The sequence below is a fragment of the Dendrobates tinctorius genome, unplaced genomic scaffold (genome assembly GCF_039654945.1).
Source record: "Dendrobates tinctorius isolate UK_male_01 unplaced genomic scaffold, ASM3965494v1 ptg000075l, whole genome shotgun sequence".
Classification (NCBI taxonomy): Eukaryota; Metazoa; Chordata; class Amphibia; order Anura; family Dendrobatidae; genus Dendrobates; species Dendrobates tinctorius.
The window spans coordinates 1038720-1053849 of record NW_027361743.1 but is presented as its reverse complement, the minus strand read 5'-3'; the positions used below and the strand labels follow the sequence as shown (position 1 = coordinate 1053849).

Genomic DNA, 15130 nt, shown 5'->3' with positions numbered 1-15130 from the left:
ATACTGCAGTCAGGGGAATAGTACAAAGGACTAAGAAAGCATACAGGATATAGTATATGTCATGTCAAATTAATATAGTTCATATAACCATCAGTAAACAGATATAAAATGAAGAGCAATAAATACATGTGCATAATGTCAGATATGTGATCTAGACACAAGGAAAACTGGCATTGTGATGCTAATAAGCATCATGACCAATAAGTGTCAGCATTGCCTATTTAGTACATATCATAGACCTAGTCTACAAAGGAAAATACACATACTACTTTGAAGCAATAGATGATCCAGGCACCCACCACACCCGACGCGCGTTTCATATTGAAATGCTTTGTCCAGGGGTGTAGTGGGTGCATGGATCATCTATTGCTTCAAGGTAGTATGTGTATTTTCATTTGTAGACTGATGGTTACATGAACTATATGAATTTGACATGATATATACTATATCCTGTATGCTATCTCAGTCCTTTGTACTATTCCCCTGACTGCAGTATATGTATACTAATATATGTATATATATATATATATATATATATATATATACATATTACAGCTACAGGACTTTTACATTTTTTTACTTGTAACACTCATCTATATATTTGTATTTTTATACATACACATTACCTACCATCCAGGTTTTTCCACCCATTTCTGTTTGTGGTGTTTTTCTGTTTGTTCATAAATACACTGTTGTATTTGTTTTATTGTTTTTTTTTTACTGTTGTAATAAAGCTTATTGGCCTTTCCTTATGGATTTTTTGGTCTTTCTCTTCGGTGTTCTCATAAGCTGTATATTTACTGTATAGGTGTATTGAGAATAAGCAAGTAGTTGCTAAGTTCTTAGCCACATACAAAAAAAAATACAAAAGTCCCGGATAATCCCTTTAAGAAGAATCAAATGGTATATAGAAAACGTATATTAAATATTACTATTGAACTCCGGTACATGGTATTTATTGTACTATTGATGCCTATATCAGTATTGATCCGAGCTGCTCATAGATGATGGACGTCCTGATGATCGCTTGCAACCTTAATGAAAACTAATCACTGTCGTTGGGCTATAAACTGAATCTTATTCAATATCCTCATTAAATACATAGCATTTGTATTCATCACATCTCACATTAGGGTGCAGATATAAGCCTAGTAACAGACAATGGCGGCTGACAGATATCATCCTCTCTTTAGCTATGTGGACAAGATTTAACAGACTTTTCAATGGGAAATGAATAATTTATTGAGTAGCTAGGAGAACATTCAGATTTCACGCTATGGCAGAATTGAAAAACAAATGTCTTATATCTAGAGATGAGCGACTTTGCCTTTTTTCGGGTCGAGTCGGGTTTCATTAAACTTAAGGCTTTCTCAAAAGTCGAGTCTAACGAAATCGGCCGACTATGGGGAAAAGTCGAAGGTCCGACTGAAACACGAAACCCAATGCAAGTCAATGGGGAAGCAAAGTCGACAGGAGTCGAGGACAGTAAACACACCTACATGCCGGACCGCTTTTTTAAAGTGCGCGAAAACTCTCTCTCACTCTTTAGCGAAAGTCGGCGACTTTTGAATTTGACCAACCCATTTCGCTCAACTCTACTTATATCCAAAGGTGTATGCACCACAGAGGCTGTCCTGGAAAAGGGAACACTAGCTCAGGTCATCCTTTTCTCTAAGGGGATTGTCAAGTTCTGTTGGAACCCCTCCCTCCACTTACAGCTGATAAGAGTGTCCAAACTTCCCAACGAAACAAACAAGTGAATACGTACTGTAGAAGATAGCCTCTAAGAAAGGGGTTAATTAAAAACAAGCATAAAAAACAACAAAAAAAGGCACAAGTGCAATAATGAATCGGGGCTAAAACCGATAAATGGCACCACTCAGAGTGACAATGTCACCGTACAACTGTCTCCATCCAACTGAGAGCTTGTGTAATACGTCTGCGAGGTCTTATATGGGAGTCTGAGAATTAGTATTTGTGTAGTTGCAAGATAAAAGATTCTCAGCGATAAACTAGAAAAAAAAATAGAAAAAGAAATATTAAAAAAAAAATAAAAAAACATCAAACAAACTCCTGAGGCGGATAATGTTCTTTGTAACCAAACTAAATATCAAAGTGCTCAGCGTGACCCCAGCCAGCCTGGCACATGGAGAGCGGCAATCACATCCATTTCCCTTTTGTAAGATATGATCCCTCGAAACTAAAAACAGGATAGAATTGTACCAAATCTCTAAGCCGTGACGGTCTGTGAACACAAGAGCCTCTGATTTTAATTACACGGCAGAGAACAAATACAGCTGGACCACTGCATGGTGATCAAACGTCAGAGGTTCTCCAAGCAGGCCACTCATTTCCTTCGGCCAACGCTGGTGCAAGGTTCAGCGCGGAGACAAGTCAAGTAATTACGGTCATTGTGTTCGGTGGAGAGATGTTCTATAGAGATAAGAATGGACTGGAAGTGATCTCATCTGTAATCGCAATGTGTTTGGGGAATAAAAAGGCTCCGAACTTTTCAAGGCTTTGTCCGCAACGCAAAGGTTTATAGGGGATAGCAAGAGCTGGGTAGGGTGTAATTTAAAAAAAAATAAAACTTATCTGGGAAGTGATTTTTTTTTATAATGGTAGATAAAGGCAATATTAACTTCAACAGTCCCATGTCGATCTTACACTGGCGGTCCCCCGACATCCTCCTTTTCTTGCTCCATTGATAATGTGACTACTGGTGCCAATCACTGGTAACAGCAAGGATCGGCTATAGCCAGTGATTGAAGTGGTCACATGTCCCTGAGTCAGGACCTTTCCACTACAGCAGGAGACAGAGATCGGCATAGGGTTGGGAAGGGAGCTGCAGAAGACCAGTAAGGTGAGTGTTGCATCATTTTTTACTTTTCAGCCAATTTTGACCACTTGAAGGGGTCCATCAGCACAAAAATAAATGTTCAAACCAAGCACAGGCGGTGAACCGATGGGTGAAGTAGTGTAGCTACCGTGGGGGCAGAGCATGCGGTTGCCCCAAGCCCCATTCTCAGAGTAGCCCACCCAAAGCTACACTACCCTTAACTAATCAGCATGGACAGCACGCCAATACAGTTTGGCCCTGCGGTCGAGCAGGAAGACATGATCTCTCTACACTACTGCTTCTACTTTCTGTAGATCACAGGCTATTTTAAGCCTGGGGTCTACAAAACAGCAAGGAGCCGATGCACACGCAGGACATTAGAGTCCCGGTGCGGTGAGGTCATTGCGCTGCGTTCTGGTCTCTGACTTTCTGAGAGTGCGTCGGCACTATGACTGCATTACCTTGACATTGGACTTGTCAGTATCCTGGTTTAGGTAAGTATATGATTTTTTTTTCTATTAAAACTTCTGGTGTGATGTGGGGGCATCATACACAATGGGGGACTCTTATACATAGTGTGGAGGACCCTGAATCAGTGTGGGGGGACCCTCATACATTTTAGAGACTAAAGCAGTGGCCATTACAGAGCTTGGGGACTAATGCAGGGGTGCACCTTACTCATGTTTCTCTGATGCTCTGCTCCTGTCTCAGGTGCACTGACTTTTTGCACAGCAGAAACGATGAAGTGAGGTCATCGCATCACACACGCCAGAGAGCTCCTTCCCCTACAAATGTATTCCCCGCTAACTGCATCTTGAGGTTGCAGATAACAGTGACAGCAGGCGGCAGCAAGGGTGTGATGCGGTCTGTGGGCCATTGTCTTCAGCCCTTCAGCTGTCTCAATCCACGGGCTGGATTGGAACAACCAGATGGCCGATTGGCTCACAGGCCATAGTTTGCCCAGCTCTGGACTAGACTGTTTCTAGCCAGAAGTATGCATCACTGAACATAATGTTCTGTGTAAACTGAGAGTCCTGTTCCAATTTTTGTTTTGCCCATTCTGCAAATTCAGCACGCTGATCTGGGTCATCCTCGTTGAGATGCTGCAGCAGCTGGATTTTGTAAGGCTGCCATTTGTGAGTAGCTTATATCCGCCGAAGGGATGTTCGACTGATGCAAGATCGGCACGCTGAATTTGCAGAATGGGCAAAACAAAAAAGTTGGATCCAAAATGGCGGATTTCAAAATGGCCGCCATGGTCACCACCCATCTTGAAAAGTTTCCCCCCTTCCATATACTAATGTGCCACAAACAGGAAGTTGACATCACCAACCATTCCCATTTTATTTAGGTGTATCCATATAAACGGCCCACCCTGTATAATGGCCCCTGCATTAGTCCACCAGCTGTATAATGGCCCCTGCATCAGTCCACCAGCTGTATAATGGCCCCTGCATTATGTCCCAAGCTGTATAATGGCCCTTGAATTATACCACAAGCTGTATAATGGCCCCTGCATTATACAGGTTGGGAACTAATGTGTGGGCCATTATACAGCTTGTGGACTAATGCAGCGGCCATTATACAGTTTGTGGTCTAATGCAGAGGAGCAAAATGTGGACACTGTTTTCTAGGGCACTTGCACAGTGTATTAATATTTTTCTAAGGTGCAATTTTACCATCTAGAATGCACCAAGGAGGCATTCTTACTACGTATGGGGCACAGTGATGGGCATTATTATGTGGGGCAGTAAGAGGGACGTTATTGTACCAGACAGCAGGTGCAGTCACAGGGACACATAAGGCAGAAGCGGCTAAGTATTGGGAAGTCATAGGTTTACCATGACAGGGTGGGGCCAGAAGACCACAGCGTGTGATTTACCGCACTTCCACTGATTAGAAGGACTTCATCATCATATTAAATTGTTCAGGTTTCTGCTAGCAGTGTAGGGGATAATCTCAGCTATTCAGTGTTGTCCACTCCCCTTTGATACATATCCTGGCCTCTGGCTAACAGGGATGACAGTATTAGTTTCTTGCTGCCTGTTTCTGGAGCTGGATTAGTTGGTTGTTTGAAGAGCTGTTTGAAGTGTTGTTCAAAAGACTTACTTGGTGATTCGGTGGTGTGCATTTCCTCATCCTCTCATATTTAGTTTTTTCCTTCCTTCACTCTCTGGTTTTCCACTGTGTTGTTTGTGAGTGCTTATTTGTGTGATTGCTATTTTCCTTTACGCATTCCCTTGGTAGTCTGCCTTGTGTATTTTCCTAAACTTCTACTACCCATTTCCCTGGGTGAGGGAAGGTACAGATTAAAGGCGGATTCAGCAATGTACATAGTCCGTGCATTTTAGAAGTAATTCGGGGAACAGGTATAGCTAGGAACAGAGAAGAAGCCCCTGGCCCCGGTACATATGACAACAGAGTTATGACATTGAGAGACAGGAGGATGAGGAGTTTATGCAAGTCGAAAATAAATGGGGACGGTGCTGGAAGTGTGAGAAGTCAGATGTGTCTGTTTTGTAATCTCTGCAGACGAGTCCTGGCTGGAGAAAACGTCATGTTGGTCTGGGCAAGATGGAAAAGTGAATGATACCATAAGAAAGAACATGAGCTGTAAGTCACCATCTGTAACTGTACTATAATCTCTTACATGTTCAGCAGGATGACTGTATGGTCACCATATGGCCGTAATATAGATCTTGGTCTTTGTAAAGATATTTTTACAGTAACAGCACGGTCATCTGCTGAGGTTCCACTATAGCTACGATTAGGCTGCGCCACCGTAGCTGTAATTATGATTACAGGTTAGGGGCCCACTCAGATGTTTCGCCCCCTCTGAGCTGAACCCCTAGCTATGCCTCTGGTTGACCAAGTAGTTCAGTACACCTTCCCACCGTCTTGTTTATTGACAGTTTTGGTTTAAAAGGAGCCAGACAAGTGAGGGAACAGCTGGAAAACAAGTCGGTGGGATGGCACACTGAACTGTTTGGCCACACCAAGGATTTACCGAGCACCTGAGCTTGGTTTTAACAGTAATTTTTGTGCTGACAGAGGACTTTTAAAAATAGGTTACTCTTCCCAAACAATTCTTTAATTGGGTGGCCAGTAGGAGTTGGGGGGTCAGTATCAAATATCAAAATGGGCCCATATTATGGTGACAGGTTTTGACACCCAGGACAAAAAGGGCTTGGTATCTATTTCCCAAATGTGCCTATAGGCCACTACAGATTTCTATCTGACAATCTTCTCAGGCTTAGGCCTGTAACCATGACACGAGGCATCCTTACATTTTAATTTGAGAATGTTTCATTATCATAATAGGACGGGATTCTTTAAAGTAAGAGCAGTGATATTTCTGGAAGACTCTAATAGAGGATGTTTTCCTGGATGCAGGAAACCCTAATAACATTTTCACATTGATGTCAGACAATTGGGATATTAGAGATGACCGAATCAATGCACTTAAAAGCCGAAGATCGAAAAACTAATTTTGCTTATTATATTCTAAAAAGTCAGTTGCATATGGATTCACTGAAAAATCAGGTGTCTCATAGTCATAGTTCAGCTTTTCTCAGCCGAAGAAAACAGAAGCTCCTTGTGGCACTCAGTTCTTGAGTTACATGCCCCTCTGACGTCCCCCTAGATTTGTCCCTGCCTGTATACATTATAATAATTCATTTGTAAAGTGTAAATCACAGACAAAATACCAGTAAAAAAAAGTAACCAAAAATATCCCCCGTATACCTTGTTCATCTCAGAGTCCTCCTGTAAACCTTTGGAGTGGCAGGACAATATCCAAGGAAGGAATGATTTTATTTTCAGCGCAATGTAAACAAATGATTTAGGACTTGGAACCAAGTTGAATGGTACTGGAAGAGTCCTTCCTTCCTCAAAGTACGAAAACCAAAGCTTAGCCCTGGCAAATTTCCACTCTACATCAGCGTCATCCTGCAAAAAATAAACATAAAGTGTAAAACTATTAATACAATGGTGATTGTATAAAAATTGGGGCAGACCAAAAACAAACAAAATCTGATGGCCGGCTGTGGACAACACTATGTTACTGGCACTAATTTTATATCACATTTCGTAATGTATTTATACAATCACGCAAAGGAAAATGGCGTTTGTTTATTTTAATAAAAGCTGTCGAATTGATTCCATGTGAATCGAAGTTACAGTAAGTCTAATTCTCAGGTGTTGGTGAATTCAAAAAATATTAGATTTATGAAAATTGCAAAAATATTGCATCAGTCACAGAGTCAGAGTCACCCCTGTATATAATATGAGCCCCCATGTAGCCTCCAATATACAATATACACATGGACTCAATATACAGAATGAGCTCCCTATATACAGTATTCAGCCCACTATATAGCCCTCTATATACGGGGTGAGCCCCCACATTGCCCTTTATGTAAAATTTCAGCCCTCATATAGCCCCCTAAATTCAGTATAAGCCTCAGAAAGCCTCCTATATACAGCACGGCCCCCACAGAGCCTCCAATATACATGCAAACATCCCATATACATATTGAAAAAAAACAACACATGCGCACCTTACTCATGTTCCACTGACACTCTGCTCCTGTCTCGGGTGCACTGACTTTTTGCACAGCAGAAACGATGAAGTGAGGTCATCGCGTCTGCTGTCTCAGACACCCACGCCAGAGAGCTCCTTCCTCCACCAATGTATTCCCCGCTATCTGCATCTCGAGGTTGAAGATAGCAGTGATAGCAGGGGGCGGCAAGGGTGTGATGCGACCTGTGGGCCACTGTTTTCAGCTGTTCAGCTGTCTCGATCCACGGGCTGGACGGGAACGACCAGATGGCCGATTGGTTCGCAGGCCACAGTTTGCCCAGCTCTGAACTAGACTGTTTCTAGCCAGAAGTATGTATATCGCTCATATGACGTTGTTCCCTGTGCTGACACCGGAGAATCCTCACACAGCACAGCCGTTTTAAAACCAGAAAACCCCTTTAAGGCAGGCAGCAAGACGTAGTAGGCGAAATCTTGCTGACCACCTCCAGTTGGTATATATGGCTGAAAATGATGCACGACAGAACTTTATTCCTCCCTGGAGCCGCCGGATTTCAGTGATACAGGCATGCCAGTGTGGCTACAGTCACGGCTAATAACACTGTGAGCGACAGCGGTAAGCACACCACAGTACTTTGACTGACAGCCAGCTCTAAACTGATGTGCTGCAATCACAGTGCTGTGAGCGGTGACTGTAACCGCATCAGCACGCCTGCATGACTGAAAGCAGGCGGCTCCCAGAAGGAATAAAGTTAATTTTCTCCCAGGTGCCACACTTTCAATACAACGGCTCGGAACCTTTCTAACGTTACTAACCTGCATATTAGCCCTATAACTGCAAGTTATCATTATAATTATTACAGCGCAATTTATTTCATGGCACTTTACGTGTGAAAAGGGGTTTATATAATAAAAACGAGTAAAGTAATCTTAATACAAGTCACGACTGCTACAGGAAGAGAGAAGTCCCTGCCCGCGAGGGCTCACAATCTACAAGGGATGGGTGAGGATACAGTAGGCGAGCGTAGAGCTGGTTGTGCAGTGGCTTGGTCGATCGGTGGTTACTGCACGTTGTAGGCTTGTCGGAAGAGGTAGGTCTTCAGGTTCTTTTTGAAGGTTTCGATGTTAGGTGAGAGTCTGATATGTTGTGGTAGAGAGTTCCAGAGTAGGGGGGATGCGCGGGAGAAATCTTGTATGCGATTGTGGGAAGAGGAGATAAGAGGGGATTAGAGAAGGAAATCTTGTGAGGATCGGAGGTTGCGTGCAGGTAAGTATCGAGAGACGAGGACACAGGTTGTGGATGGCTTTATATGCCATGGTTAGGGTTTTGAACTGGAGTCTTTGGATAATGGGGAACCAGTGCAGGGATTGACAGAGGGGAAAGACCTGGGAATAGCGGGGGGACAGGTGGATTAGTAGATCAGCAGAGTTTAGAATAGATTGGAGGGGTGCGAGAGTGTTAGAGGGGAGGCCACAGAGCAGGAGGTTGCAGTAGTCAAGGCAGGAGATGATGAGGGCAGGACTGGGGTTTCTGCAGATTCTTGTTTGAGGAATGTACGGATCAGTGAAAGATTTTTGAGTTGAAGTCGGCAGGAAGTGGATAGGGGTTGGATATGTGGTTTGAAAGAGATCAGTGTCAAGGATTTCCCCGAGGCAGCGAGCTTGTGGGACTGCGGAGAGTGGGCAGCCATTTACTTTAATGGATAGGTCCATTAGTAGAGTTATCCAACGTCACAGGTTCCCTTTAATAGGAAATAAAAATAACTTCAAACAGCCTAACATGTGTTCAAATTCTGATACCAAGCCTAAAACTGTTTATTTTGTGTGATAATTTTTGGACGAGGTGCCAGCACGCACGGTTTTGAAGCTTCCCTTTGATAAAGGATGTATTTTCTGGTTGATACCTTGCAGACGCTGTTTATGAGACACATCCACTTCTACCTCTTCATCTTTCCACATTCTTGGCAACATATAGAGTATTCCTTTTACCAATGTAGGGCTTTATGTTCTGATGATTCCTATTGACGTTCGTCACTTTGCACCATTGTTTTAGGCAGACACTGATGGAGCTGCAACAGTCGGGAAAGACTTCAATGAGCGATTGGTTACATGTTCCTGGCGGTAAATCACAGGACAGCGGTTATTTTTTGTTTTTCAGATGTTGTATGTATGTTATAAAGTGCCACCAATTATTTTTAGTTCATCTGAGAAGGGAGCAGGGACAGAAAGTATCTTCTAATGATGTGATCAGTGTGTGTCATTCTCCGCACTGGGGACTGATTAATAATCCCCGAAGTGTTTGGTAAATGACATGTATCTGTCACTTCTTCAGCTGAAGACGATGGCAGATTAGAATTGCGCTTGTATAATTATATCACATTCTGCACAGGGAGACAACCATGTCAGACAGGTTATGGAACGAATGTGTCTCTTATAATGTCTCTGAGTTGATGAAGGAAGATTATTTGAGAAAACTTTTTTAAAGTTCACCCGTCACCTCTTTTTGCCACTATAAGATGCGGCCACCGCCTTTCAGGGCTTATCTACAGCATTCTATAATGCTGTAGAAAAGGCCCCGGTCCGACCTAAAAGATAAGAAGAATACGTTTTATTATACTCACGCGGGGAAGGGGGGGCGGTCCAATGCGGTCCGATGGGTGTCGCAGGTCCGGGTCAAGCGCCTCCCATCTTCTAGCAATGATGTCCTCCTCATTGCTTCATGTCGCGCTACTGCGTAGGCGTAATTCTCTGCCCTGTTAAGGGCAGAGCAAAGTACTGCAGTGCGCCTGCTCCGGGAAAGGTCAGAGATGCCCAGCGTCCAGCTAATCTATCTCCTCTCCTATGGATTGGCTGGTCTTCCATACATTGACAGTTCACAGAGACAATTTTCCCGCTGTAAACCTGGGGCAGCACTCCATTAAAAGTGCATGTGTCCTTTACTTTGTTCAGATGTGGACTATTCATTGAGCGTGAGCTCCAACCCAATCACATGCCCTCTGCAACTGACTTGTGGGCTCCAACCCAATCACATGCCCGCTGCAATGGACCCGTGGGTTCCAACCCAATCACATGCCTCCTGCAACGGACCCGTGGGCTCCAACCCAATCACATGCCCTCTGCAACTGACTTGTGGGCTCCAACCCAATCACATGCCCTCTGCAACTGACTTGTGGGCTCCAACTCAATCACATGCCCGCTGCAATGGACCCGTGTGTTCCAACGCAATCGCATGCTCTCTGCAACTGACCAGTGGGCTCCAACCTAATCACATGCTCTCTAAAACTGACCCGTGGGCTCCAACTCAATCACATGCCCACTGCAATGGACCTGTGGTTTCCAACCCAATCACATGCCCACTTCAATGGACCCATGGGCTCCAACCCAATCACATGCCCTCTGCAACTGACCAGTGCGTTCCAACCGAATAACATGTCCTCTGCAACTTAACCATGGGCTCCAACCCAATCACATGCTCTCTGCAACTGACCATGAGTAGAGGGAAACAAAGATCTTTATTAGTGATGGGCGAGTAGCAATGTTGCTTGGGTCTCCCCGAGCATGCTCGGGTGGTCTCCGAGTATTTTAACTAAAACTAAATATCCGAGCATGCCAAAATTCTCAGAGACCACTCGAGTATACTCAGGGAGATCTGAGCAACGAGTATACTCGCTCATCACTAATCTTTATCCTTTGTTGTACTTTCTGTGTGCATCCTTTTCCCTATTTCTACCTAACCCATCTCGCCATGTGCGCTTTCAGCGCTCTCAACTCATTCTGCAGTCAATCATCCAGACAACACAAATGTGGCGCCCCAAGGAGTATGGCCGCCACAGTGGCTTTGCCTTCCTCCAGGGGAGGGTAATGCCAGGTTTGGAGGCAATGATGGGTCTCTCTCGCAGTCAATCCATACATGCAACACAGTTCCACTCCAGGCCAGCAGGGGGAACTCTGATCCAGGATTTAGGGGAGGAGTGCTCTCTGAGGGCCAAGAGGAAGGAGTGGTAGTTAGTCTGCGGAGGGCGAAGTGTGCAGATGTGGAGAGAGAAGCTGGAGGTTGAGCTAGGAAAGGAGAGCTCCCTCACAGTGAGCGCATGAACTGGAGCCTGGTCTCCACGGTTGTACGGATACTAACGGTCCTGCAACAGACACCAGAGGAGTAGGAGGCTGTAAATGCTCTACTCCCATCTAAGACTTGAGGCACAACAGCAGCTTGGATAGTGAGCCAGGACTCAAGAGAGGAGTCCCCGAGAGAGGCTACAGCTGTCTGCCGTGCAAGTAAGGTTCTTGGGAACATCTGACAGGAGGAACTTCAGAGTAACTTAGTACTTAGAGTACTTCATTCAAACGAGCGCTAGGGAAGGAGACTGCACAGCCCGTCTGCTGAGAGAGAATCCCTGAATTGCTTCCAGGCTAGCCTGCTCCAATACCATCTGTAATCAGGACGCTGGACTGCAGTCATCAAGTAAAAGTACAGAAATTGCACCCCGCTGTGTCTTTTCTGCTTCCTGCCCTTACGGCACTGCTACATCCCCGTGCCAATCACCTCTACACTGCCCTGGGACTATAGCTTCACCTGTTGGGAGCTTTTAAATCCTTGCTGCACCCTACCATCAGTCCCAGCAGATCTGCATGCAGCGTCGGTTTAACACCTCCCTTGCCGAGCACCACAGGTGGCGTCACAAACTATTCCATTCCATTAACTACGTTCCCCCATTACTTGGGCGCTCAGGGCCACGGACCGGGTCACCGCTCCTGTGACACATTCCCCTGACACCAGCCCGGTACCGAGTACCCCACAGCCCTGGGAGGGCGAACCAATTACCTCACCCATAAAGAGTAACACTTCCAAGTACTCTATACAGTAACATCAATCCACGTAAGCCAGGTAGCAGCCTCATTGCATCACTGAACATTCACTGGTTCCTTCAAAATACTCCAAAAATTACACATCTACTTCCCAGGTGCAGCAGAAAAATAATTTTATTGAGTCTTAAAGGGTCATTTGCCCAACTAAAGTAATAACACCATAGTATGTAACATAAATCATAGCTTCTCACAATGTCCATGTCTCTTGTTAGAGGGTCTTTTCAACCCTCTTACAATTAACTGCATCATATGAGTATTGTTTATACAGTTTGTATGCCACACATGCCACGCTTACCTCAATCTCTTGGAAGGAGCTGTTGATCATGGCAATTAGCATATTTAATAGAACGATTACCATAGTAACATTATACACTCCATAGAGGACGTATCCAATATTTTCTATAAATTTGTGTCCGTAGTTGATGACGACTGACTTCACTTCAGAAAGTCCAAATATAGCCCAGAATAAAGTCTTAAAACTTTCTTCAACTCTTAAAAGAAAAAAAAAAAAAAGAAGAAAATCTTAATCAGGCTATAATCTCTCTGTGGAAAATCAGTAATGTTCAGTCCATTGTAATTGCAATTTTCTTTGGTCTGTGGTCACATGTGCCCCGCCTGCCCCCTAAAGGTTTTATTATAATGTCATAGGATTGCTTCATGAGGTTTGTAACGATCGTTGACCACATCCTGCTCTCGGAGAACAGTAGAGTATTTTATTGAAAGCAGCTGAATTTTTAATTTAAAGAGGATCAGCTCTTATTTTTTTTTTCACCCTGATTCCCTGAAAACTTTGGTGTTTGCTTGTGATGTCACAGCTCCCCTCCTCCTCCTCCTGTACAATGACTGACAACATCTCTATATACAATAGATAACACAGGATCCACCATTCACAAAAGGTGATGTCATAGCTCACCTCCTCCTCCTCCTGTACAATGACTGACAACCTCTCTATATATAGTAGATAACACAGGATCCACCATTCACAATAGGTGATGTCACAGCTCACCTCCTCCCTCTCTATACAGTAGATACTGGGATCCACCATTCACAATAGGTGACGTCACCTCTTTCCCCTCCCTTCACAATGGCCGGTGCACAGTGTAGAGCATACTCAGATAACACTTCTATACAAATAGGGTCTGAGTTAGGTTACTGCTGCTAATATCCATTTGCTCAACAGGTAGCAGAAGTCTAATGTTAGATCTAGTGGACAGTATGAAATATTTTTTTAAAATCTACTTTATACAGTGGCATGAAAGAAACAAACAATAAAAATTAAACAAATTAACATAAAAACTTTACTTAAACCATTGGTCATTTTCTGACAGCACATTCTCTTGAAGCAACTTTCTACCATTACCTTGTATTTCGGCTCCTCACCATTTTCATTGTTGCCGATCTCTGGGAGTTCGTTCCCTTAGATATTAAGAATGGGGCTCTGGAGTCCCCTTTTTGAATAACGCTGTTGCTGAGCATGAGCACTGTTGCTCCATTCATCTGCTATGTCATTCAGTCCCGTAGACAATGATTGGAGCAATAGTGGGCAGGCTCAAACATCGCTCCTTTCAAATGAGGAATTCCAGAAATCTGTCTTTGTTGCACATAGCCACCAATCAGAGCGCGGCTTTCATTTCGCACTCCGTTTTTGAAAAACGAAAGCTCTGCTGTGATTGGTTGCTATGGACAACAAAAACAGATGTTCATATATCTCCCATTTTCCATACTTATTGACATATCAAAGAAGAAGTGACGATGAAAGAATCAATTACAAGCACAAAGTAATAAAATACATAAACCCTTACGTGGTAAAGGCATCGTTTTGCTTGGCTCCCAGATAATAAGAATAGAGGTTAAACATTCCAATCATGAAAGCCACAAACACCATAATAAAGATCACCATGAACTTGAAAATGTCCTTCACCGTCCTTCCCAGCGATATCTGTAAAGGCCCAAAGCTTTCATTGGCTGGAAGGATGTAGGCGATCCGGGAAAAGCTGAGAACAACGGCAATGGCGTATAGGCCTTCAGAGATGATTTGGGGATCTGACGGCAGCCATTTTATTCTAGCTAGAAGGAGAATATGGTAAAAATAAGTTCTGGGATGTATGATAAAAAGTAATAAAGCAAAACAACCATATCTTTATGACTACAATGTCTTTTTTGGTCACCCATGATTTGGTCAAGGAACTTGTCAAAGCACAGGCGAAACGCGCGTTGGGCATATGCAGTGAATGCTGGGTTACTGATCAGTCCTCTCTATGCCTCTATGCTTCCTTGCACTTATATACTCTTTTGTACATCCTATGGGAAGTCCAAAATGTTTTCATGACTATGCGCCATTTTTCCAAACCACACACTTCAATGGCAGTTCCATTCCCCATAATCCACCCCCAAGGATGTGCGGCCCTGTCTGATGACAGAATATCCTGGTGTCACGCACAAGAAACCTTCTAGAAGAGCTGATGTCTGAGAGTTTTTGGTGAAGCTGGAGATATGCCAACTCTTCCAGGAGTCCGGAAAGCCCAACACTTTTTATGGGAGTCTTCCTGATGTTCCAGGGAAGCTGGCAAACATTGTATAGCTATAAAAAGGATCTTATTGATCAGCAGTGGTCCTACTCCTGGAACTTGCACAGTTTGACAAAACTTTTATCCCTGGTAGAATATAGCACCTGTGCATATGCTCGACTTCAACTCCATTCATTGTCTATGGGACTGATAAGTGTTCTTTATGGCAGGCTCAAGAGATTAACTAGAGTGGTGGACTGCCATTTGACCTGCTGATTATTTTTGTAACCAGGACAAAAGTGCCCCATGAGCCATAAAAACTTTTCATTCTGAAAATCAGTGCAGGACCCTGTGTAATGACTCACACAAATCAATAAG

The 15130-nt window shown here is 43.8% G+C and overlaps 1 protein-coding gene across 2 annotated transcripts in view; it reads right to left on the bottom strand.

Moving 5' to 3' along the window:
- TRPC6 (transient receptor potential cation channel subfamily C member 6) overlaps positions 1-15130 on the bottom strand; it is a 257446-nt gene that overhangs the window by 25310 nt on the left and 217006 nt on the right. For both annotated transcript variants that reach the window (XM_073582937.1, XM_073582939.1), the window contains exons 7-9: positions 14048-14312; positions 12541-12736; positions 6584-6787 (exon numbers count right to left, since the gene is read on the bottom strand). In XM_073582937.1, the coding sequence (XP_073439038.1) occupies positions 6584-6787; positions 12541-12736; positions 14048-14312 (665 nt within the window). The remainder of the gene's footprint in view (positions 1-6583; positions 6788-12540; positions 12737-14047; positions 14313-15130) is intronic.